Genomic DNA, 26,220 nt, shown 5'->3' with positions numbered 1-26,220 from the left:
TGGTGGATCAGGGTGGGACCAGCACAATTCTCAACATTCACTATGAGAAAGAAGAGTTGGAAGGTAAGAACTGCTGTTCCATGTAATGGGGGAAACAGTCAGAGGCAGCCTTGTGGGAGGGACAGCTTTGTTATCAGGAGACTGGGGTTTGAGTCCTAACTTTCACTAGCTGTAAGACGTTGGGCGAAATCACTTAATTTCCCTTAGCCTCAATTTCCTTGTCTGTTAAATAAAAGTAGGGATAATAATACCCAATAGATAGCATGTGAGATAGTGCTTTGAGCACTGGAAAGTCCAATATAAACAATAAATGACCTATTCCATGAGAATGTGAAATACTCAGATCAGTTTATTGATTCTTGACAACTGCTTAGAAATACAAATATATGCAAACTTTTAAAAGAAAAAACACAAGTAATTTTAAAAACTCAGTTTGGTTATAAAATCTTGCTTGTACCCCATTTACAATGTTTGATCTTTCCTTCGAACTAAACCCATTTCTGCCTGGTGTTTTCATCTGAACCAGAAAAGGGAAAACACATACGTACCTATAACATATTCTTTAAGAGTCACAGCACAGAATTACATAAGAATCCAACTGAAGTGGACAGGAAGAGGCATTGCTATTGACCTGCTATTTCTAGTTTACCTTATTAAGGCTCTTCTCCCTTTCTCCCTGCCCCAGCCCTAGCTCCCCACATGACCACATGTGGTGTCCTGTTTTCCTTTTCCCCCTGGGGCCTAGTTTCCTGATAAGTGGTGATGCTTGGTTTTATTAGAGAAAGGCTCCTGTCTAGTAGAACTTTATTGAGAACCCACATTTGGCTCAAAAGCCTTTGTGAACTCTCCGCAGCACCCTCTCAATGTTGAAGGCTATGATACAGCAACTTTCTAATGACTGGGACAGCATGTGAAAAATCCTCTCTGTACTGCTTGTTCTCGTGACCTGTTTTTTTTTTTTCATCATCAAACTTGTACAATTCCTCAAGAAAACTTGTCCTTTGGATGAGGAGAGTGGAAGCTCTAGAGGCTGACTCAGTCTCTGGATCTGTTACCATGAGAACTTATGTGGGTGGCTCTGTGGAGGTCAGGGGGTTTGGATATATCAAGGTCAAGTTTTCCAAACTATGTTAACCAGATGGAAGAGCCAATGTGGGTTTCAGCAATTGGGAGAAAGTGGGAGAAGAAAAGGGTGTGGGGGGTGGGAGGCTAACATTCGTTGAATGACCCTTGTGGATTAGGCATTTGACTGGGGTCTTTGAACAAGTTGTCTTTTTTATTTTCTCAGTACAAGGCCAAGTAGGTTTTATACCTATTTGAGGTCATTTAGCCCAATGATCTTCAACCCTTTTACCTCATGGCACACAAACTAATTGCTAAAATTCTGTGGCACACCAAGAAATATATTGTTTGCCAATCTGACACACACACACAAAAGTGTAATTTTGATTCATTCACACCAGACAGCTATTGTGTTGGCTGTTGTCATTTTTTTTATCCTCACCCAAGGATATGTTTTTTATTGATTTTAGAGAGAAAGGAAGGGGGGGGGGGAGAGAGAGAGAAAGAGAGAGAGAGAGAGAGAGAAAGAGAGAGAGAGAGAGAGAGAGAGAGAGGAGAGAGAAAGAGAGAGCGAGAGAGAGAGAGAGAGAGAGAGAGAGAGAGAGAGAGAGAGAGAGAGATCAACATCTATCGGCTGCCTCCCGTATGCACCTCAACTGGGGATTGAACCTGCATACCTGGTGTATGGGCTGATACTCCAACCAACTGAGCCACCTGACCAGGGCAGTTGTCACTTTTTAATTTGACAATCGAAAGGAAAAGAGATCAGTGTCCCTGACTAAATAGTCAGATATTGTAAGTTTTAAAAATTTCTTGCACCACACTGATGTGAACTGGTTGAAAATCATTGATCTAGCCTGATGGCAGGTGATATGGGATGAAAGTCGGCTTTTCCACTCTACCACAGCGTCTGCAAGGGAGGACAGTATCCAGCATTAACTACCCAACCTCAACATTTTGTTCCATTATATAAACATGTTCATGTATTAGCCCTCCTTCTGCCCAGACAATCCTATTGCTTCTCTACCCTCTTATTCCCCATGGGGCAATGCTGCTCTCAGTTTAGTTGTTTGGGCCCACTGGACCTTTGTCCTCAGCAGGGAGATAACCATTTACAAACACTCTTGCCTCCTTGCGAGTAGAATAATAAACACGCAAACTCTCTTGAATCCTGAGGACTGTGTTCCATCCACAGAGGTCAGCTGAGTAATTGCCAGTAGGATCAGCTTCTTATGATGACATCATCTATTCTTTATGCATTCTCCATTTTGCCATAAAAAATAGTAATCTATGATGTCATTAGAGAGTGATGTGTTGGGAAATGGTCATTTATACATAGACCTTTTTGAAAACTAGAATCTTATTTATTTTAGCACCATTTTAAAAAAGCACTTTAGACAAATGGAGGACAAATGGTGCCTACTTCTCAGGCCTGATGTGGTTCTAGAGCAGCTCTGGAGAGAAGAGGAATTTGCTGTGGGGCTGGCCCTGCTGTGGGCTCTACCCTGACTCACTGTGAGGGCAGCTCTGGGACTCAGTGAGGCTGCACTCAGAGTGACATCGTCTTTTGAAGGTGTGGGATAAATTTATATTCTGGTTTGATATGTATGCCATGATACAAGGTTTTGTGGCTGCAGATAAATCCCTGGTCTTCCTTCCCCTTTATTCCATATGTCTACCCCATGTGACATAAACCATTTTATCACTCATTTTCAGAACTATTCTGAGATTTAGTCTCTGGACATTGTGAGAGACTTTTGTAAATGTGGGTTTTTTGTGTAAGTTAATTTCATCAGTAGGAGATAGTGCATTAAATTATGACATTGTTTTTGAAGAGTCAAAAGCAAACATTAGATTTCCAAAGATAAACTCACGAAGAGCAATAATAGTCCATGATGTGCTTCAGTGGACTCTCCCAGTCTCAGAGGAACACGGAGCAGTTGCTTTAGTTATAAGAATGGATTTTTCCATTTTTTCTGGCAGATCATTATTCCTGATTAACTACTAGATTTATGAATCCTAGAGTAAGTTTAGTGCCTTCTAATAAGTTTTTAACAAATGTGTAAGAGCCATTTGCTCATATTTATAAGTTAAAAAAAAAGAAAAAGAAAAGGCTTGCATCTGCTCCACATGTTAGATTCCCCCCTGTGGTTATTGACTTTGAGTCAACCTGTAGCCCAGAGGAGAGGAACACCTTTTGTATGTGCTAATGAGTTCTGTCTGCACTCTGGGTAAACAGCGTGTATGGAATGTTAAATAAAGCCTCCATCTGGAGGGTGGGTCTCACCTGTGGTTTCTCTCTTGCTCCACAAGATTCAGTCCCAGTTCACTAAGGATTGTTCTCTGCATTTGTATACATACTTATCTTTTAAAAATTGATTTCAGAGAGGAAGGGAGAGGGAGAGAGAGATAGAAACATCAATGATGAGAGAGAATCACTGATCGGCTGCCTCCTGCACACCCTACAATGGGGATTGAGTCTGCAACCCAGGCATGTGCCCTGACTGGGAATCGAACCGTGACCTCCTGGTTCATATGTCAACGCTCAGCCAGTGTGCTATGCCAGCTGGGTGTGTATACATACTTATTTAAAAAAATATACACTGTTACATCTTTTGTATAAGTTTTACTAAATTAATACTTGTATTTGCAACAGATAGCCTCTGAAGTGGTAAATAACTGGAGAAAAGAATGGAGAATTGGATGGGAAGGAGGTAGAATTTGGGTGAGTTGATAGGTAGATGAAAGGGATGAAGATTGTGAGGGTAGGAGAGGGTTGAATGGCTAGCAAAGTGACCATGGGATTAGTTTAGTGAAGTCATCACAATGCCAAAATCCAGTTAGGACTGGATTTTACTAGTGCTATATTCATTTCGTAGTGTCCATTTCTTTGTCTTCTTTTCTGCTGATTTCATTCAGAAAATCCAAGTTTCTGCTTCAGAGTTCCAGCATAGAAACTGATGCATAATTTTCTGATAGGTTCTTGGACTTAACTTAGCTCTGACCTCTGCTGGGGCTTGTTTTCATTATTGCTTGTCTCGCTGGTGTTTTAAGAAGGCAGGCACTGTGGTTGGCTAATGTTTGTGAGAACTGATTAGACTAAAAGAACTTATTAGAGAAGGAGAAGTCTTCTTAAAGATGTAAGCTTTCCCTTACTTCCTATAGAGCCATCAAAGGCATCTGTAGAATGTCTTCCCTGTTATGCTACAGATTTGCCTAGAAGGAATTTAAATATCAAGCAAAACCATACATTATTTACTCAACAAACATTTACTGAGGTCCTTTTATATTTATAGTCATCTCTTTTTGCAGCAATAAGTAAAGATAGTGAGAACAATGGAACCATTGTGAATTCTCCAAAGAAAGCCTTAGCCAAAGCCTTTCCTAGGTCTTGAACATTAGAACCTGGACCAGCCATCATTTGGACAAGACCTGAGAAGTCATTTGGTCCAACTTCCTTGTTTTACTTTAATAGTGTCAGTGAATAAATTCACCAAGAAAATGAGTCTAATAACATGGGTTTTAATACCTAATTTTTGTGTTCTCAATTTCTCTTTAGAATGTAGTTAAGTAATACTAGCATTATACCAGCACGAGCCCAGCAGAAATATTTGGAGTGTGCTTAAGGAGAAGTAGAGGTCATAGCCTGACCAGTAACCTGAGGTATTTGCTCAGAAGAGGAAGCATATGGTTGGGATGGCTCTGTTGAAGGACTGAACGTTACCATTAGACTGTTCTTCACCTGGACACACCTGATTTTACAACACTTAGGTCACTATTTTAGGGGTGGTTAAAGTGATTCTCTAGTATCTAACTATGCTTTTCATGGCCCACAGGTTCTTCATGTCTGCGCCTGTCTCTAACTTTCCCCCCTCCTCTCCTTTCCTCTTTCACCTTGCTCTGGTCCTACTGGCTGTCCTTTTCCCTTGGAACTAGCTGCACACATTGCCATCGGAGAGCCTATCTACTTGATCTTCCCTCTTCCTGGAATGCTCTTCTCTGGGGTCTTCTCATGGCCTCTCCTTCTCATCACTGGATGTCTCTTCTAATCATCTTAGCTAAAGTTTCCCTTCTCCATCCTATTCCCTACCACAGATATTCTAGCACTTTATTGTATATTATTGATACAAATGAGAAATATTGGAAATAATACGTTTTTGTTTTTATGATGTCTGTCTTCCCCCACTAGAATATGTGTTTTGAAGACAGGGATTTTGTGCAGATCACTGCTGTATCCCCAGCCCTTGGGACAGGACCTGGTACAATTAGGTAACTCTAGCCTGGGTTGACCTGAGTGGTGTACCACAGGGACCTAATTAAATACTATAGTCAAACATTAGTTAACAGATGGTATTTTATTAAAGTGGCAGTTAATTACTTGTTTTCATAGTTTATAGTTTCCACTGATTATATCAGAGGTCCAGAATCCCACATCTTAGCAAATTACCTCTTCTGGCTCTATATTTCTGTCTCATTGAAGTTTCAAGATAATTACATTATGTGTTGAAATCTGCCTGTCAAAAATGTCCTGAGTTGTGCCCAAGTCAACAGGACTGTCCTGAGATAGTTAGTGTGTAATAGGTGCAATTCTTCCAGATACTATATATTTTATTATCCTGCCTGCCTCTCAACACTAACAAATCTCTGATCGTCTTCCCATCTAATCATCACTGTTACTTTTTTATTTTGCGTTAACACTTTGGAAATTGAGAGACAGGGGAGGACAAAGAAAAGGAGGGAGAAATAAAGAAAGGGGTGTTAGAGCAGCACCCGCAGGCACTTTAACCACTTGGAAGTGGAGAGCACTATCAAGGAATCCCCAAAGAAGAAGTTGAGCATCATCTTAGGAAATCCCATTGCTGGGGAGAGAAGAAAATGAAGAGCTGGTAACTCCTTCCATAGAGTCCCCTTATCTAGGAAGACTTCCTCAAGTGAGCTTTTAGTTATCAGGTTGGCTAGGATTTTCTCAGTCCTCTCATGCCCTGGTGAGTATTTCATCTACCACAAATATGTTCACTTTAGTTACTCATTCCTTTTGTGGTCCCCTTCAAATTAGAGGCCTTCTTAGGCCATATTATATTCTCTTGAGGAGATTCTAGGGGTTTATGCTCCTAGTGCAGGCACTTAGGATATATTCCATTTTCTGGATATGTGGAGGGATGACCATATATAAGACACTGTGTATTTTGTTATGTGAGGATTCCAAGAGGAAGAAGTTTTGACCTGGGACCTTGAGGAGCTTGCAATTGAATAGTGGGAGATAACACTGATAGAGGCTTAACTTTAACGCAAGGCATAAAATGAATACACAAGAGAATGCTAGCCAAGGACTCTGGGGATTTAGAGGAAGGAGTTGTCCTATCTGATCAGGGAGATCAGAAATAACACCAAGAAAGAAGGTGCATTGTAATGAATCTTGAAGGAGTGAGCCACGTCAGTGTCCAGAAAGCATTGGCACATTTATGGAATAGCGGTTTGGTTTAGGTAGAAGAAAGAGTGTGAGATGATGGTGGGTGCAGCAGCCAATGTCATGAGGAGGAGACAGAGTCAAAACCAAGCTATTCAATTGCTAAGGTAGATACAGAAGGTGAGCATTTCTAGATATCCCCTCCCCCTGAATATTTATTTGATATGAGCATGTATAGGATTTTAACTTTTATCTCTCTTGAGCTGATGATCACTCAGTTCTCTTAGAGCAGTGGTCGGCAAACTGCGGCTCTTTGGCCCCTTGAGTGTGGCTCTTTCACAAAATACCACGGCCTGGGCGAGTCTATTTTGAAGAAGTGGCGTTAGAAGAAGTTTAAGTTTAAAAAATTTGGCTCTCAAAAGAAATTTCAATCGTTGTACTGTTGATATTTGGCTCTGTTGGCTAATGAGTCTGCCGACCACTGCCTTAGAGGTCTTTCCCTTTATTTTCCTATTGAATGTATAATTTGTCCCAGAGGAGGAAGAGACTAGAAAGGAGGCTGGGACCCCGAGCATGCCGGAGCATGAAGGGTGCTGACCATGTAGGAGTGAGCACTTCCAGAGCAGCACTTCAGGAGGCTTGGTTTGTGGGATTTAATTGGTGTGGGAGAAAGGAAGAAGGCCCCTGCGGTTGTCCAAGTAAGAGGAGAGAAAGGGTTGACAGCCCTAATCATAGGATGTAACCCTGAGGGGCTAGAGGTAGAGGTGGAAATCTAAGGGAATTCTGATGTTTCAAGTCAGGAATGTTGAGAGAATGGTGCTGCTGTGGACAGAAACATGAAGAAATGAATATGAGCCTGATTTGGGATGGAGCATGGTGGTTTGCTTTGAATCATTTAGATAAAGATTTGGGAGTCATTTGTAGAAGTGAATTTGGAAACCAGGGGAGTAAAAATTACTAAAAGAAGAGAAGAAAGGGTCAAGGAGGGAAAACTGGGGAGCCTTCCTTTGATTGTGGGGTTGTGGAAGCAATGAAGAAGCACAGCCAGAGAAGTAAGTGCAAGCGAGACGGAGAGGGCAGTGGGACAGGAGCTGAGGGAGCCCTGACCACCAAGGGGAGGAAGTGGTCAAGGAATTTGGATACTGCATGGAACGTGGTGGGCTCTCAAGAAAGTCTTTTAATTGAACTGAGAGAGACGTAAGATGATAGGGATTTGGTGATAGGGCTTAGGTGGTCTTTGTTGTCCCTGAGAGGCAGTGTCAGTGGAGAGGGGTCACATGCAGTGGCTATGGAACAAGGAGATGATGAGGAAAGGGAGCTAGGTTGGTAGACTGTTCTTAAAAGTGGTTTGATGGAGAAGGGAAGAGGACAAGGCAGAAACGTGGGAGAGTGGCACTGCATTGGGGAAGTTTCTTTTTAAGATAAAAGAAACTTGAGCAGGAGAAATTCATGGAGGGGATGGATGGAAAGGAGAGACGGAGGATAACTGATGGAGCAGAACTCCAGAGGGGTGGAGGCTTTGCTCATTAGCCTGGCAAAGAGCAGAAGCTGGGGGCGGAAAGTGAGCCAGGCTGAGATGGAGGAGCTTACATGAGAGGGCCTGAATTTTCCCATTAAAACACGAAAGGAGGTCACTGCTCAGAGGGAGGAAATGTGGAGAAGGCTGTGGATTTGAAGACAGCGACTAAAGACTGGAACAGCTTTTGTGATGGAGAATGTTGGGAGTCAGTCTGAGATCTAGAGTGCTGAGCCGCAGTAACTGGGCAGAAATGAGGCAAGACCAAGGCTGTGTGTGTCAGGGGTGGGAGCATCCTGGAAGCTTCTGATTCTGGACTCCAGGCTAGGCAGGAAGGCTAATGAAGCCAGGTGGAGGTGAGAGAGGCCTGGAAGTCATTAACAGAACAAAATAAGGCTTATAGAAGGAATAAAGGAGTAAGGAAAGGAAGAACTAGAGAGGAATGCTATTGGATCACCTTTTCATGTTCCCCTCTTTTTGTACAATTATTTCATATCTCTCCCTATAACATTAGCCTCCCTCTGGTTTGTAACTAGTCTCTCATGCTATTCTACAGTGCAGAAAGAAAAAAAAAGGAAACTGATCCTAGAATATATTAGCTGCTAAAATTTACTCCAGGTATTGTGTTAAGCATTTCACATACAATACGTTATTTACTGTTCACAGAACCCCTCTGAGTTTAAATAATAAACTTTCAGTACTCCTTTTAAAGGCAGTCACAGAGAGATCAGATAACTTGTTCAAGGTCACAAGTTGTGAATGATGAGGTCAGGTTTTGGACCCAGGCAGGTTGACCTGAGCACTTTTCCCAGCTGCCTCCCTGCTAAGACTTGTTGCAGTTGTCATAGAGTGATTGTATTGCCTTTTTAAAAATAATTGATCAGATTGTTGTTGTAGTAACAACTAACATTTGTATTGGCCTTTAATGTTCATGCACATTGTTTCTTTTGATCTTAACAACACTACTGTGAGGTTTGCAGCCACATGTAAGCAACCTTCGAATTCTAAGATTTCTATATCCTTAGCTCTGGAAGTCTTCGAAGTTTATCATTACAGGGTTGTGACCAGGCCAAAGAATTATAATCTACACCCCTTTCCCCCTTATATATTCTAAACTCCTTTTGCTAAAGGGGTTTTCTGTACTGACCTTCTGCTTCTTTTCAGGTCATAGAACTCTGTACGTGGGGGTTCGCATGCCGCTGGGCCGGCAGAGCCATCGGCATCATCGAACTCATGGCCAGAAGCACCGGAGACGAGGCCGGGGTAAAGGAGCCGGCCAAGGGGAGGAAGGCCCAGAGGCTCTGGCACACGGTATCACCCTTGGGAGAGAAGGTGGGTGTCCATGGCCGGGAGGATTGGTGAGGCTGAGGGACATTAAGCAGATTGTTTTGATTCTCTACCCGTTCTATAGAGTTTTTAGAGCTTGCTTCCAAGAAGAAAAAATGCTTTTAAGAATAAAAGTACCTTCCTGAAAACATTACAATTCAGGCCCCCAAATCAATACCATAATAGGTGAAATGATTTGCTAGAGAACTAGACATTCCTTTGGATCAGATTCATCAGATTTCCAGTTTGTTGCGGGTTTTTTTTTCAAGTGGTCTTAGTTACTATTTTTTTCCTCCCATGAAACTGCTTTCACAGAAGAGATTTTTAAAAAATTTTCTGGGAATAAATAAAAATTTTTTATCTGTGTTCAGGATTATCTTAAATATATTCCCTAGGTTTTAAGGCCCCAGATGTGGTAAGTAGGCAGAATTCTATCTTTGCTCTAGTTGAGGCTGGGAGCAGACCTGTCTCTGTGGTTGATTTTCCAGACACACCATCTCAGCGTGTTCAGTTCATTCTTGGCACTGAGGAGGATGAGGAGCATGTGCCTCATGAGCTGTTCACAGAGCTGGATGAGATCTGTATGAAAGAGGGAGAAGATGCTGAGTGGAAAGAGACAGCCAGGTGCGTTCCTACAGTAAACTGGGTCAGGATTTGCTTGGGTAGGCAGTGGTTCCTTTCAGCAAGGAGCAGGCCTGCCTTGTCTTTTATTTCTTCATGGGAAAAGTGATGGCTGACTTGGGAACTGATGTTTGAGAGTGTTCTTTGGAGAGTCTTCATGTTGACCTCTTTGTGGTGTCTCTGGTCACACCTATGCCGATTGACCTTGAGCCTAGAATTGAGGTCCTCTCTTATTTTGGGGGGCCCAGAGTACTTCATGGGCTATCTTGATATCATAGGTCTGGTTTAGAGGATGCCTGATGGGGCCACCTTGGTTTGGACCTAGCCAAGAAGACAGAGCACAGGTCCAGACTTTTCCTACAGGTGAACCATAGAGTCATTTCGGTTTTAATTCAGTGGGATTCACATAATTTTTGAGATTTTAACTTCTTATGGGACAGTCCAACTTCATAGACCCTTGAGATTATAGTGTGTCTGACAGTAGGCTTTTTGAAGTAGTTGTAGAGTGGCCGTGCTTGTCTAAGGCTCAACCAAGAAGCCCTTAGATTAACCAGAGCCATGTCTGGGCTCCTCTAGTAAACTGACCAGTGGGCCTTGTGGATGGTACAAAGCCAGCATGCCTGAGCCTCGGGGTAGGAGGCAGTGTGCATAACTAGCAAAGCATGGCTCCAGCTCACATCGGAATAGCTCTTCCTTGATGCCTGCTGTCCCCATGGATGTTTTCTACAGGTAGAAAGGATTAAACAAGCCAAGCCATCTGATACCAAGTGAAAAGGCAATTAATCTTGTCATTTTGTCTTTGTAAACTGCTAAAGATCACATCGATAGGCTCTTTAAGAGAGAAAAAATCATTTTATTAATGTGATTTGTCAGTGTATCCAAATGATAGAGATTGGATCTATTTTTAATTGCATAAGTAATGCATGCTCATTATAAAAAATTAGAAAATAAAGATAAATAAAAAGAAAATGGAAATTATGTGCAAAACTCCAGGAATAATGAGGAATATATAATGTCTTATACATGGATGTGTTTGTGTTTTTAAAATTTTCTTTAAATAAAAATGGAATTAAACTGTACTCAACCTTGCACTGTTGTACAATCTGCTGTTTTCACTTACCAATGTACTGTGAACACAGAGAGTAGATTACAATGTTCAGTGTGATTATTTAGATATCTTTTTTGTGATTTATATTAAAGATTCACTCTTAAAAAGTCCTCATTTTCTATCTTTGGCATCTAGTTCTTTGTAATGCTTTCAGGTGGCTGAAGTTTGAAGAAGATGTTGAAGATGGGGGAGAACGCTGGAGCAAGCCCTATGTGGCAACCCTTTCATTGCACAGTCTCTTTGAGCTAAGGAGCTGCCTTATTAATGGAACGGTCCTTCTGGATATGCGTGCAAATAGCATAGAAGAAATCTCAGGTAAGGTTAGTGAAGGAAAGCAGAGGAATGTTTGTGTAAATTAAGAAGTGTGGTATAGAGCCGCGGTAGCCAACCGGTGGTCCGCGGACCACTGGTCGTCTGTGAGGTCCGAAAGGTTGGCAACCGCTGGTAGGGAGGGAAGAATCAAGTGGCTGTATTTCCTTAAGCAAGTCACTTAGCATTCCTGACCTCAACGTTCTCAGCCGGGGGATGGGTTTCAAACTAAGAAACCATCTATTTCACAGACTTACGGGATTCAAATGACATGGTACTTAGTCTTCCATTTTTTTGTTCATTCAGCAAACATTTATTTTATATTTATTTATTTATGCCTGATTATGTCCTAGGCACGGGAAATAAAGATAAAATACAGCTCCTACCTTAAAGAAGCTCATCTTTTAGTGGGGAAAATAGCTATGGGACAATTAATATAAGTGCAACAATGGGAGATATATTTTGACAATAATTACAGAAAGGGGCAACTAGGAGTTGTGCAGAGAAAAGGGAGTTAAAGAAAGATTTTTGAAATATGGCAGCTAGGAAGACATGTAAGAAATTGAGTCAAAATACCTCTGCTTCTTCAGCAAGATATGGAAGGGAGATGTCTGATGAAGTTTTTTGGAGTGGTTGAGTGTTACGTTACTATGTTTTGGGAATGGAGTTTGGCATATGGGTGCATGTGAGGATTTTCCCCTCAGTTTGGCTTGATTTGGCTGGAGAGGTTAAATAAGGATTTCTCTAAACTTTTCTCCATTTAAAGTATCCAAGTAATTCTATCTCTCTGGGATCACATGGGGACCCAAGGGAGAGGTCAGCACTGATAGGATCCTGTGTCCCCTCCGAAGATTCTAGGGAGAAGTTATTCCTTGATGCTTCCAGCTTCCAGCTTCTAGTGTCTCTCTAAAGCTCTGTATCTCTCTCATAAAGATATTTGTCACTATCATTCAGGATGATCTCATCTGGAGATCCTTAATTACATCTGCAAGGACTCTTAAAATAAAATCACATTCACAGGTCTCGGGGTTATACATAGACATATCTTTTAGGTGGTCACCATCCAACCCACTGCAAAAGCCAAAAGGGAAGAGAGTTTTAATTCATCAATGTCAAATGCTATAGAGAGGTCAGGTTAGGTAAGGACTAGAACATCCATCAGATTGAGCAACTGGAAGGTTATTGATGATTTTATCAAAAGCAGTTTCTTTGAGGTAGCCAAATTACAGTGGGCTGAAGAATTTTTGTTTTGAGAACTTTAAGTGATAGGAGAGAGGGAGAGGGAGAAGAAGAAGGAGAAGGAGGGAAAAGGAGGGAGAGAGAGAGAAATAGATGAAATAGATAAAGGAGGACTTGGGGAGGATATTCTTATCCTTTGTGTGTTTTTTTTTTCAAGATGAAGGATCCTGAAGCATGTTTATAATATCAGAGCAAGGAAACAATCAATACAAAGGTTAAGATAGAGAAGCATGGATCTTTGGCTTGAATATTTAAAATAGATTTTCTTTATTTATTACTACTAGCACTTGGATAGTTATGGATGAGGTTGGAGTTAAGAATAGGTTGAAGTTTGGGGGAGGCTTGGGAGTAGGTATGTAGGATTGAAGTAAAACTGTCATGGTTCTCCACATTAGATACATGATGTATTCATATTAGTGATGAATCACAGCAATGTTAAAATGCTCTTCCTGGGCAGTTTGCTCAGTGGTTAGAGCAGGGGGTGGGGATTGTCCAGCCAGAAGTCATTTGGTTTGGCCCTGCCAAGGCATTGGGGATGAACTAATTAAATGTTTGACCAAATATAGCAGGCTAATTTTTAAGTTAATAATTTTATAAATATCCAAATGGCTCTTGGCAGAACAAAGGTTCTCCACCCCAGGGTTAGAGCATCAGCCCACATACTGCAGGGTCATAGGTTCGATTCCTGGTCAAGGGCACATACTGTGGTTGTAGGTTCAATCCTTGGCCCCAGTGGGGGTGTGAGTGGGAGGCAGCCAATCGATGTGTGTGTGTGTCTCTCCCCGCCTCCCTTCCATTCTCTCTAAAAATCAATGAAAAAAGTATCCTCACTACTTGGGTGAGGATTAAACAAAAATCTTGGAGGAAGGGAATATAGAGGACCTTTGGTAGATGACAGAACAAAATGGGTAATAATGTGGGCTTTTGACTCAGACTGCTTGAGTCCCAGCTCTGCAACTTACTAGATGTGAGATTTTGAGGAATTTTGTAATGTTTGGACCTCAGTTTCCTGATCTGTAGAAATTGTTATACAAGCCACTTTTCAGAGTTTTTATGAGGATAAGATTAGATAATCTAGTATAATTCCTGGCACATACAAAGTGTTCAATAGTTTCTATTTCTAATAATAATGATTTGTTATATGAATAAAGTATAACTTACCACATTGACACTGGTTGAACTGCTTCCCGGTGCTCATCGACCACCCCCTCCTCCCCTCCGCCACTCTCCCCCCGCTCCGCCCTTAACCCACTTGACGTTGCCTCTTTGGGTCCATTGACCATCAGAGTGTTCATGTTAGCATCTATTTTCCAGACTTGGTCCTGGACCAGCAAGAACTGTTCAGTGACCTGAGTGACAGCATGAGGGTTAAAGTACGGGAAGCCCTTCTCAAAAAGCATCATCATCAGAATGAAAAGAAGAGAAATAACCTCATTCCCATTGTTCGCTCCTTTGCTGAGGTTGGCAAGAAGCAGTCTGATCCACATTCAATGGATAAAAATGGTAAGATTATTAGGAGTGACTGTTTTTTTTTGTGTGTTTTTTTATTTTTATTAACCAGACATTTCAGAATTAACTGTAGATACTAAGTGGCTGGGGGGTAGGGCTCTATTTATCTAATATGCTTCCATGCTCACTTAGACGCAGTACTTTTTGTGATGGACGGGTGGGTGGCTGGGACTGGTGCTCTTGTGGCACTAGGGATGCCTGCCTCAGATAGACCTCAGTGGACCCAGGGTGAGAGGTTTGTAGCGCAGAGTGGCCTCAGAACTAATATGGCTTTTGGGAGATACCCACTTTGGGGGTAATTTGGGGTCAGAAGATAAATTGGAGATTTTTTGTTATTGTTAATCCTCACCTGAGGATATTTTTTTCCATTGATTTTTAGAGAGATTGGAAGGGAGGAAAGGAGGAGGAGAGAGAAAGAGAGATAGAGAGAGAGAGGTAGAGAGAGAGAGAGGGGTGGGGGGAGAGAAACATCGATGTGAGAGAGACACATTGATTGGTTCCCTCCCACAAGTGCTCCAACCAGGGCAGGGGATCGAGCCTGCAACCCGGGCATATGCCCTGACTGTGAAGCAAACCGTGACTCCCTGGTTCATAGGTCAATGCTCAACTACTGAGTCACACTGGCTGGGCTAGTGTAGAGTCTTGAGTTGGCCTTCTAGGCTTGAGATTTTGACTTCAACACTTGAAAAGTGTGTGACTTTGGGAAACCTCTAAACCTCTTTAAGTCTAATGTTCTCCTCTGTAAAATAAGGATAATAATAGGTTCAACTCCATAAGTTTATTGTGAGGCTTCATTAACTTAATTCATGTAAGGCCCTTAGCCAGGTGCACTCAATGAATTTCAGCTGCTGATTGGTCTTGTTTTCTGTGGCCTGGCAGGGGGTAACCTACATGATCTTGTCCCCACATTTATTGAGTCACAATATGCAGGGGATATGCCTGGGAATCATATTTGAAAAGTTCTTCATGCGAGTCCGATATACATTCCTGATTAAGGATTATTACCTTAATAGAGGAAGAAAAGAGGATTACAAAGTTGTTCAGGAAGAAGGTGCAGGAGTAGTAATACCCCTGTCCTCCCTTTACCACTAATTAGTAGGTAAGGAGATAGGCATGTGTGGTCCTAGCTTCTTAATCATCTTAACCTCTTCTCTATGAGGGCTTTTGCAGGAGATAGTTATAGCTAAACGATCACGGGTGAGGTGTGTCAGAGGGGGAAAGGGCAGGGACTCAGAGAATTCTGTTTGATTTTCTCCAAATAGGTCAAACTGTGTCTCCTCAGTCTGTTCCAACTACAAATCTTGAAGTAAAGAATGGAGTGAATTGTGAACACAGTCCTGTGGATTTAAGTAAGGTGAGTGGAGACATGGGAAGTTGGCTTATAGGCCTGAGAGTATCTCTAGTGGAACCCAGAGTAAGCTTTGGTATTTCAGCACCCTTTTCCCAAGACCAGAGCCCCCTCTGTAGAAAAGGAGGCCCGTCTGCTCTAGTCTTCTTCCTTCTACTCCAGCCTCAATGGGGCTGACTCATCAGTTTATTCCACCAGGTTCACCAGGTTCAACGTGCTGAAACTGAGACTTGCCACAGACAACCCTCCCTGACTCAGACCTCCTCATTTTTTCAGATTTATTTTGGCACCTGCTCTCTAGCAGCTCCTTCTTGCCTCCAAAAGTTTTGTCAAAACAATGTATTTGCTACGATCTTCTAAAATTCCTTCATGGCTGGGACTGTGACTTTGGTATCCATGGCCTCACTTCAGTTGCTGGTTCAAGCCATCCTGCCTCCAGCCTCTTCTTGCTCTAGTCTACCCTTGACATTATCTTTCTAAAACCCAGATAGTGTCAGGTCATGTCTCTGCTCATGAGGCAGGGAGCCTTATATAAACTTGAACCTCTGACAAAGCACTCAAGTATTTTAAAATGGGGAAATTTTGACCTAGAGCTTCAAAAACAATTTTCTTTGAGGAAGCATGGTATAATGGATTCAGATCACAACACCTGATTTAAATTCTCTCCTAAAAGCTCTTGTCCTGAGCTAGTCAACTTCCCCTGTCTGGGTCTCAGTTGCTTAATTAAAAACAAAACAAAAAAAACCCTTTTATCCACCTTACAGAGTTCTTGTAATCAAATGAAACAGGTGAGAACACTTTTGTTAAGTCATAAAATGACATGTGAATGTAAGGCGTGAGGAGGGTGATTGACGTTGGAGGTAATGGCTCCCAGGTTCTCAGAGGCTCTTTGGACTTTCAGGTGGACCTTCATTTCATGAAAAAAATTCCCACTGGGGCAGAGGCCTCAAACGTCCTGGTTGGTGAGGTGGACACTCTGAACCGCCCCCTTGTTGCCTTTGTGAGGCTTTCTCCAGCTGTTCTTCTCTCAGGCTTGACGGAAGTGCCCATCCCCACAAGGTAAAGACAAAAACAGCACGGCTCAGTGCATTATATCCAGAGTACAGATTTGTGTGAGCTCTGAGGGAAGAAGCAAGCTAATGCCAAAACTTAGGATAATTAATTAATTTTGGGAATGCTGCTTAAAATTCAGCAGTGATCTCAACAAGGTATATTTGGTTAACCTCCATGCAGAATTCTAAGACTTTTAAGGCTATGACTGTACAGTACCTTCAGCCTTGGAAATGGAGAACTGAAGAGCATTCAAAGGACATAGCAAGGGCTGTGTTGCCCTCCCAATTCTGCAGAGCCGTATCCCAGGGAAATGTCTGTGAGCGAAGGCATTGATGTCTCTTTCCACAGTCTGGTAGGATTTGTTTGGCTTGCAGATATGTCCACATTTGTTCAAAAGGCTATTCATGCGCTCTGAAGGTGGTGATTCAGGTGCCTCAGAGCCCTATGAATTACAGAGTATTCACATGTCCAGAAGATAATTTAGACTCCTCTCTAAGGCTTGGTAATTTCCACTCCCTTATTCCTTTCCTTTCCCCATTATTTTCTTATTAGAGCCATCAATGAGATTCAGATAACCTTGAATTTGCATTACAATGCCATGTCTTGAAAAAGTGTCTTTTCTACAACAAGGAATCAAGTCCATGAAAATCCTAAGAATTACAACCACATTATTAATGGAGTCATACAAATAGCTTCCAATGTCCATAGTGGAGCTATTAGATCAAGGCAGCTCATACTGCTCCATAATTAGTCTGCCTCCTTTTATTGAAGGTACTGCAATGATTTCTGCTTGATAGGCAAGACAAATGTTCTGCTGTTTAGAGAGGAGTAAGATGCCACTTCTTTAATTTTACTTACATACTTTCGTCCTTTGTGTGTGTTGGCAGATTTTTATTTATCCTATTGGGTCCAGTAGGGAAAGGTCAGCAGTACCATGAGATTGGCAGGTCCATGGCCACCATCATGACAGATGAGGTATGTACCACTTCTGTTTTTTCTTCATTCACTCATAAATATTTATTGAGTATTTACTATGTGCCAGGCACTGTGCTAATTATTAAGGATAAAATAATTACAATTGCAATGTTGGCTGGAAGCAGTTCAGGTCACTTCTCTGAATTCTTATTGTGGGAGAACTGAGCTCTTTGGGGGCTTTTTCTTCCTATGTCATCTCTTCCTTTTTGAATAATCAAGGATTCAAAGAAATATTTTTCTTGGGAAATTATTATTGCCAAGTAGACTATTAAGAGAGAAAGATATTAAGGCTGACTTAACTTTCTAGAGATGATTATGAATTAAATGCCTCCAACCTATTTACATACAGAAACCTCAGTCCAGTTCCACATAAATGAGACCAGTTTGTATAAGTTAGGGGTTTATGCTCGGCACTGTAATGTGAATGTACCAAGGCTGCCAGACATTTTGGCTGAACCCCCACACCATACCCCAGTGAGGACTTCACTGCTCTTGTAAATTGCAAAGCAGGAGTTTCAAGGCATATGTCTTAGCAGGCAGAGACGATGGAGGCCGTGTTTTATTAGCTCTCTTTGATCGGGAGGCTCATTTCACAGAGAACCTTCATTAGTAATTCCATCCAGTTTTCCCAACCATTATGATCAGGAAAATATTCCCATACATCTTCCTCTTTATTCCATTCTTTGAGGAGATAACAGAATTATACAACTGTAGAATTATAGAATGTCTTGTACAATTATAAGAATTATACAAATGTCTTATCTCTTCTTATACAAATAGACATATATTTAGTTCTTTTTGACTTATCTCATCTTTAGGTTCATTTTTAAAAATCCTTTTATCCTTATACTTCTCTAAGTGCTAAAAGTTTTCTACATTTCAGATCCCCATGACAGAAATAAAAATCAAGAGGTTGTATTCATTCTTCATCATATCCATTGGTGATTATTTTAAGTAAAGTCATTTTCAACTTTCCTGAGGGTTTTTTCTTCTCTGTAGATTTTTCACGATGTGGCATATAAGGCCAAAGATCGGGATGATCTCCTGGCGGGGATTGATGAGTTCCTAGACCAGGTGACGGTGCTCCCTCCAGGGGAGTGGGACCCTTCCATTAGAATTGAGCCACCCAAAAACGTCCCTTCCCAGGTAATGTATGCACATTAGCCGATGGTGGCTTAGTGTCTCTTATTGAGTGCCCAACCATGGACCAAGCAAAGACCACGTAGGGTATATGCTAAATAAGTCAACACATGGCCCTGTTTTGGGTCACCTAGCATGTCAGAACAGTAGTGAAAAAATGAATATGCAATAATACAGATTGGCTCAGGTGTGATAGGGTCAGTCAGAATTACACAGGATGAATTTTAAGCCAACTTTTGAAGAATTGATGTGAAATGGCAGAGAGGAGAGAGAAGGACATTTTTTGGGAGTGTAGCATGAATGAAGCTCTTTTAAATTAAAAGAGCAAGTTGTATGTAGAGAACAAATAGAGTTCCCCATAGGTTAAAGATGGGAAGGGTACTCCTACTATGCACTGGACAGTAAACCAGATGCTTTACATATACTAATTCAGTCTTTTTAACAACATCCCCCAATGGGTATTGTTATCTTTAGTTTTACAAATAAGGAATAAAATTATCTTCAAGGTTTTAAGGTAAAGTAAGATTATACAGAGGCAGATTTGAAACTGGAACTTAGGTTATATCTGATGCCAAAGCCTCCATTTTTCTGTTTCTGAGCAAGGCAGAGTTAGAAGTCAGGTACTAGTGGAGAGGAGGATAAATTACATTTTTTGTGCCCCCCACCCCCCTAGAAAGTCAATAAACTACCCCAAATCAATGAATGCATTTTAAAACTACAAACACTTGGGTATTTTTTGACTGCTTTTGGATTATTTTACTGGTTAGTAGAAAGAACAGGATAGATGGCTAACTTTGCTAATCTTGTGGTCATCTGTTAAAAGGAGAAAAGAAAAATGCCTGGAGTTCCAAATGGAAACGTTTGCCACATAGAACCAGAACCACATGGGGGCCACAGCGGGCCAGAACTTCAGCGCACTGGGCGGTAAGTTCTGGGATGTTTCACAGCTGATACTGCTTGCTGGGCAGATGTGTAAAGGAATGAGTCATCCTCTTTGCTTTCAGCCTTCTTCTCTGTGGTATCTTAATTGTCTGGGAATGACTTTTCAAATGGAACCATTGACTATAAGTATTACGAATATATCAAGTATTGTATTCATTCAGGTTTCTCAGAACACCTACCATGTTCTGTTTTACCTCCAGTTCTTCCCACACATGTTCCTTCTGATTTGAGGGAATCCTTCCTCATCTCCTGGTTAACTGCTATTTATCCTTTGTCTCAGTTTAGGTATTACTTCTTTTGAAAAGCCTTCCAGGACTCTTTGTAGGTGAGGTTAGGTGTTCTTGCTATGTGGTGTCACAGCTTTGAGCTCTGTCCCCTGCCTGCCTGCCATCCTGCCACCAACCCCCTGTTATAGCTCTTATTATACTTTATTATTATTGCTTGATTCGTTGTCGTTCCTGCTAGAATGTTTGCTTCATAAGGGCAGGGACCCCTTTATATTCCTAGCACCCAGCACAGTGCCCTGCACAGAGCAGGCACTCAATATAGAATGAATGAATGAATGCTTTTAGAATGCTGCCTGTTCAGAAACATGAATGGACTAGGTATGGATAAGTATTGATAAGTATTGAGTGATTATTTTAAGAAACTCCCTTAGGATAGAAAAATAGATGTGTGTCTCAGAATAGGTGGTCTACTCTTCTAGGCCAAGATTTTAAAGAGTGATATCCAAAAAGGAGGTTCTCTATGGTAGGTGAGAGAAGCAGGCGCCCAGACTAGGAGGTTTTATTTGCCAGGGAGGAAGATGGTAAAAGAGAATGATATTTTGGGTTGGAGTGATATCCGGTGATGTCCCCAGATCATGGGAGAAGGCTGAGACTGTGGTCCTGACCCTGTAAATTGTGCTGTCTAAGAATGATCTGCTGGGTGGAGATTCCCAGTACAAGACTAAGCTCATGGAAAGGAGCTTTTAACATTTTCTACGCCCTTGCTTTCACTTTAGTTTTTTCCTCCTTGCTTAAAATTGCTTTCCTTATTTTTCTATCTTCAGTGCCCTTCCCAGTGGAAATTCGTGGTTTTGTGTTTGTTTGATTTTTTAACTGTGGAGAGTGATTTATTTTTCCATTCTTGGAAATTCATCGAGAGAAAATGCAAAGAGACTGAGGAGCAGGAGATAATGACACTTACCTAGCAGTGTCCTGGTAGGGGAGTATGTGTCTTGGTTGGAGGAATGTATTGAGGATGGTGGAAGATAAGTAGGTCCTGGGGAGGAATCACTGGAGGAAAGGAGGAGCCGTTTGATGAAAGGGGCCACTGAAAAGAGGGAGTAACCTCTAAGGGTTAAGTTTAATATTTTCTTTTAAGTGGTGTGGGGTCTGTGTTGTGTGGGGAGGCCTGGTGTTGAGAGGCAGTTCAAGGGAAGCATCTGTCCTTAGAATAGGTTCCAGGATTGAGACTGTCTTAGAGGAGGTGGTGTTTTTTAAGGGGAAGGGTGTCAGGGCTTGGACTTGATCATATTTCAGAGTTATGATGTATCTTTGGACTATAAAGCGTGTCTACACCCCAGAATTTAGAGTTGAAAGTAGAAGAAATGAGGACAGCAAAGTTTCCTCCAAACAGATAATCATGCAGAGGTAAGACTTCAGGTTTCTTTTGGTGTCAGAGGGAGAAGAAGAAGCTAGGGCCCCAGGCCTTTTGAGTGGGGTCACTTATAATCACTTTCATAGGGAGTTTAGGAGACCCATTAGATTGGATTTCAATAGCTATAGAATCTCAGAAATGGTGCCTAACATTCCGCCAAAAAATCCTATATAGCTAGGACCATCACATGTTTAACTACTAATCCCAAATGACTTTACTCTCAAATTCATATGGGGTTTGAGGAAGTTCTTCTATAATGTCATGTCAGGAACTTCTGGAATTGACAAAGCTGAAATTGGAAGAGTTATCTGAGCTCTCTGATGGTTTTATCCAGTGTCTGCCCTGTGTCCACCTATACATTCATTGTACCTAGCTAGATGAGAGAGAGAGAGAGAAAGAGAGAGAGAGAGAGAGAGAGAGAGAGAGAGAGAGAGAGAGAGAGCTTTTGAATGAAAGGAAGAAAGAAAGGGAGGGAGGCAGGGAGGGAGGGAGGAAGGGAGGAAGGAAGGAAGGAAGGAAAGTAGGAGGAAGGAAGCAAGTGGGTATGATAGAACAGTCTCTGCCCTGTGTCCATGCTTGGTGTGGGAGATACTTTCTCTTCCTAAGCTCCTGAAGTTCTCTTCAGAGCCCTTTGTAAAAGCCTCAAGACACTTTGCTCCCATTATAGCCCTTTAGGCCAGGCAACCTAATGCTTATATCAGGGACCCATACTTCCATGCCAACCCTAGCCCCTTCCCCAGTCTCATTTATGTAGGGCAGGCGTCCTCAAACTACGGCTCGCGGGCCACATGCGGGTGTTCTTGCCGTTTTGTTTTTTTACTTCAAAATAAGATATGTGCAGTGTGCATAGGAATTTGTTCATAGTTTTTTTTAAACTATAGTCCGGCTCTCCAACGGTCTGAGGGACAGTGAACTGGCCCCCTGTTTAAAAAGTTTGAGGACCCCTGATGTAGGGGGTGAATGTGAACCTTCCCCTGCAGATGGACATCCTAGAACTTTCTGGATCCTTTAGGACTGTATAGACTAAAAATGCATCAGCCTAGGTTTTATCATTCTGCACACCATTAGCAGTGTTTCCTTGAGGTGGTGCACAACCTGGGACAGAACTTGGAGACTTAGAGGATATTATCCGCATTGGATGTAGAGGTGTTTGAAGATGTGGGAATGTAGACTCTAAGACGGAGAGAAAGGAGACAGAGTTGAGAACAGTACTCTGAGGTTTGTGTTACCTGATCACAAAGCCGGGGCTCAGACAGTGTCTTAGACCTCCCCAGCATCCCTGCAGCTGGTGTAGGCAGTGATGCCAGTGCATTCCTGTATGTAACAAAAGGAAAGTCTGATTAGAGTGTCCCTAGGCCAGACCCTTCACAGCAGAGAAGATATCCTGGAAAGGTAGATTTATGTACTTAATTGTGGGTGCCACTCCTAGGAAGGGTTAATGAAAAAAAAGAATTAGCTGCTATCTCGATGATCCCCCGCAACGCTTCAGACAGATTTCTTCCAAAGCACACCAGACAAATGGCTGGCTGGCCTGTCCCTAAAGTCCTCCAGAGAAGGGCTCCCTAAGTCAGTGCTCCAGAGCCTAGTGACCCTCTATACGGTAAGTCCTTTCTTGCATCAAGCTTACATTCATATTCCTGTGTGCCTCCTGCCCCCACCTCCAATTTGAACATTAAGGGTAGTGTTGAAAGGGAAAGGAAGTCTAAAATGTGGAAAAAGCATCCATATCTATTAATACCTGTGGTAGATGTGCAATTATGGTCTGATTTTATGCATGAGTGAGGTATGTGCTGACTCCATAAATAGTGTTCAGAAATCATTTCAGTAATTTATAATTATATTATCAATAAGAGCCTCAGATCTTTTCTCTCCCCTTTTAATTACAGCCAGGCAGACAGATGGCCTCCTTTTCTACGGCTCCCCATAAATCCATTGCAGATAAATCTTTTGTCTGTTACTCACAGACACTCCTTCCTGAAGGTGCCTCCTGTGCCCAGAGGCTGACCAATCCTGGCAGCATCTCAGGTTGCCTCAGTGGGGTGAGGCTCATTATTGCAGGAGATTCTTCTCTCAGAAAAATACCCTTCAGAGGAAGGTCATTGGTGATTGAGAGGTGAGATTCACGTGGTACTAAGATGCTATGTTGGCTAAGGACCCAGAAACAATAGAATCTTGCCCCAGACTAATTGCGGCTGCCTGTAAGTTCCTTGAGGGGCTATTTACCCAGAGAAGAAAGCAAGAAAAAAAGCACTTTATTACAAACTGGAGTCTTGGTCCCAAACCCTGAGGTGGATCTCTTGTGTCTAGGTTGGACCCTGTAGCTCCTTCTTAAGCTCGGTTTGCCGGACAGGCTAAATCGAAAGCAGGTCACAAGGCTGGTTCTGCTTCTCTCCCCTAAGCCCAGATCCACACTGGGATGTTACTGCTGTAAATTGAGAATGGGTGAATCACAGCTATGTCCACCCAAACCAGAGGAAAAGAGCAAGTGGGTATGAAAGAATAGTGTCTTCCCGGTGTCTGCCAGCACACTTATTGTACCTAACCATGAGAGAGAGAGAGAGAGAGAGAGAGAGAGAGAGAGAGAGAGAGAGAGAGAGAGCGCACGTGAGCGCTAGCTCTTTCAAATGGAGAAAGAGCTTGTTGTGCCTTTTCCCCTGGCATACAGGTCCCGGACATTGTGGCACACCTCCAGGCTCCTAAAAAGAGGAAGGAAGGAAAGGAAGAAAGGGAGGAAGGGAGGGGGGGAGGGAGGGAGGGAAGGAGGGAGGAAGGAAGGAAGGAAGGAAGGAAGGAAGGAAGGAAGGAAGGAAGGGGTGGCCAAATTTCCTTTTATGAGAGAGTAGATTTTTTTTTTTAAGTTTTTTATTATAGAACATTTCAAATATAGAAGAGAGGATAGTATAATGAACCCCCATGTGCCCATCAAGAGTTAACAACATTTTGCCAGTCTTGTTGTTTCACTTATTTCCCCCACTTAATTGTCTTGTTTTTATGTTTTCTAGATTATTTAAAACCAAATAACCAGTAGCATGTCATTTTACTTGTAACTACTTCAGTATGTATCTTTGTTTGATAAGGACATTTTACAAACAACTATCATGCCATTATTACATCTAACAAAATAAACAATAATTCTTTAAATTTGCATGTTGCTCAGTCCATATGCAATTTTTTGTGATTGTCTTAGCAACATCTTTTTAGAATTAATTTATGTGACATAGGATTCAATTAAGGTTTGCATTTGATTATTATGTTTCCATTCTATCACAGCCCTCCCTCCTTTTTGTCTATGTCATTGATTTGTAGAAGCAACTGGGCAAATTATCCTGTAGAATGCTGAATGGCTCTTGCTGTTATTCACCTAACAACTTTCACCGTGGTATAGTTACTCCACTCTTAGAAGTGACTCAGTGTGGGAACACTGCTCACCTCGGTGTGGGATATATTGTCTCATCCTTGGGAGGTGGAGAGGGGTCCTGAAGTCCTGCCACCAAGTCCTGTTGCTTCTAACTCCTGATTAGCCCCTGAATCCATCCACCTCTGCCTCTAGTCTTGTCCCATGTTCCATTCATTACACCCCCACCAGAGTGATCCTTCCAGGATGCAGGCTTAATTATGTTGCTTCCCTGTTTACAATCCTTCAGTGACTTGACATGCCATTAGGATAGAGTTCTAATTCCTTAAAACAGTTTCCAAGGCTTTTTGTGGCTCAGCTTTTCTAGCTTCTCCAGCCTTGGCTATTTGCCCCTCACACCGTCTTATCCAGCCATATCTATTTCAGCCCTGGAACCTGCCAGGTGCTCTCACCTCTAGGGTTCATCCATGCTAGCCCCTCTGCCTCATCAGGCTAACTCCCTGTCCATTCACTGGGCCCTCGATAAAATGCCCCTCCCTGTCCCGTGTTGCCATGGCACCCTCAGAGCACTGCCTGTCTCCTGCACTGGATCTTTGGTCCTGTGTTTTGCTCACTGCTGCATCTCCAGTACCTGGCACAGTGCCTGGCACCAAAATCTGCTGCTACTTATCAACTGCATGAATGAATTATTATGCTAATTTCTCAAGTGTAAGGTGGGTAGTTGTTCAGAGTAGAAAAGTGCATGTGAAAGAGGCTTTTTGTCTAGAAAAGATGTAATAAAACTAACAGTTTTAATTATTTGAATTAGTTTTTGCACAATTCCTCATAACAGCTCAAATTTGAAGTTTGAAACTAATAATTTCACATTAATTTTTTGGAACTTTCTATTGAATGGGTAATATACACACCTAAATGAATTCTTTTTATGCTTAGGATAACCATTCAAATTCATGACCTTGGTTGCAAATACAGTCTGTACTGACCCCAGACAGTATCTTGCTAAGATGAAATACATGCAAATGATTTGTTGGGGCACACATGAGAACTAAGACAGGAATGCACATAAGCCCACATGACTCATTGCAGATGGGCTGTGGGCTCAGTGATGATTTTTTCCCCTCTCAGAGTGGAATTGAATCTTGTACTTGGGGTAGAATTGAAGCCAAAGTACTACCTCCGGACAGAACACATTTGAAGTGCTTTTAAATGTGTGCTGTTCACATGCTTCTGTGAAAGAGGGACTGTGCTAGAGGCCTGTCTGCTGTGTTTCCACAGGCTCTTTGGAGGCTTGGTGCTGGACATCAAGCGGAAGGCCCCTTGGTACTGGAGCGACTACCAGGATGCACTCAGCTTACAGTGTTTGGCCTCCTTTCTGTTCCTGTACTGTGCCTGCATGTCACCTGTCATCACCTTTGGGGGGTTACTCGGAGAAGCCACTGAGGGACGCATAGTAAGAACTTCCTACCACTACTCATGGTCCCAAAGAAGACATCACATATTGTGGTGGCTGCCAAGTCCACTGGGGGAGAAATTGCCTGGGCTGGGACTAAGGACCCCAGAGTCTTTCAGTTGAATTACTATGTATTCTGATTTCATACCAAGCAGCAACACAGTTCTTGATTTAGAACAGACCCACTTCTGCTTAAATATCAATTTCTATAGCTGGTTG

The 26,220-nt window shown here is 42.1% G+C and overlaps 1 protein-coding gene across 1 annotated transcript in view; it reads left to right on the top strand.

Annotated features, from left to right (window-relative positions):
- The first annotated feature begins 2 nt into the window (after window positions 1-2).
- SLC4A8 (solute carrier family 4 member 8) overlaps window positions 3-26,220 on the top strand; it is a 60,212-nt gene continuing 33,994 nt past the window's right edge. Inside the window, exons 1-11 of the mRNA XM_054718457.1 lie at window positions 3-63; window positions 9,150-9,296; window positions 9,800-9,935; window positions 11,195-11,355; window positions 13,903-14,091; window positions 15,360-15,451; window positions 16,347-16,504; window positions 17,386-17,473; window positions 18,473-18,619; window positions 19,437-19,537; window positions 25,827-26,001. Of these exons, the coding sequence (XP_054574432.1) occupies window positions 9,179-9,296; window positions 9,800-9,935; window positions 11,195-11,355; window positions 13,903-14,091; window positions 15,360-15,451; window positions 16,347-16,504; window positions 17,386-17,473; window positions 18,473-18,619; window positions 19,437-19,537; window positions 25,827-26,001 (1,365 nt within the window). The 5' untranslated portion in view covers window positions 3-63; window positions 9,150-9,178. The remainder of the gene's footprint in view (window positions 64-9,149; window positions 9,297-9,799; window positions 9,936-11,194; window positions 11,356-13,902; window positions 14,092-15,359; window positions 15,452-16,346; window positions 16,505-17,385; window positions 17,474-18,472; window positions 18,620-19,436; window positions 19,538-25,826; window positions 26,002-26,220) is intronic.

Source organism: Eptesicus fuscus, chromosome 7, assembly GCF_027574615.1.
Source record: "Eptesicus fuscus isolate TK198812 chromosome 7, DD_ASM_mEF_20220401, whole genome shotgun sequence".
Taxonomy (NCBI): domain Eukaryota; kingdom Metazoa; phylum Chordata; class Mammalia; order Chiroptera; family Vespertilionidae; genus Eptesicus; species Eptesicus fuscus.
This window is presented reverse-complemented; position numbering and strand designations above follow the sequence as displayed.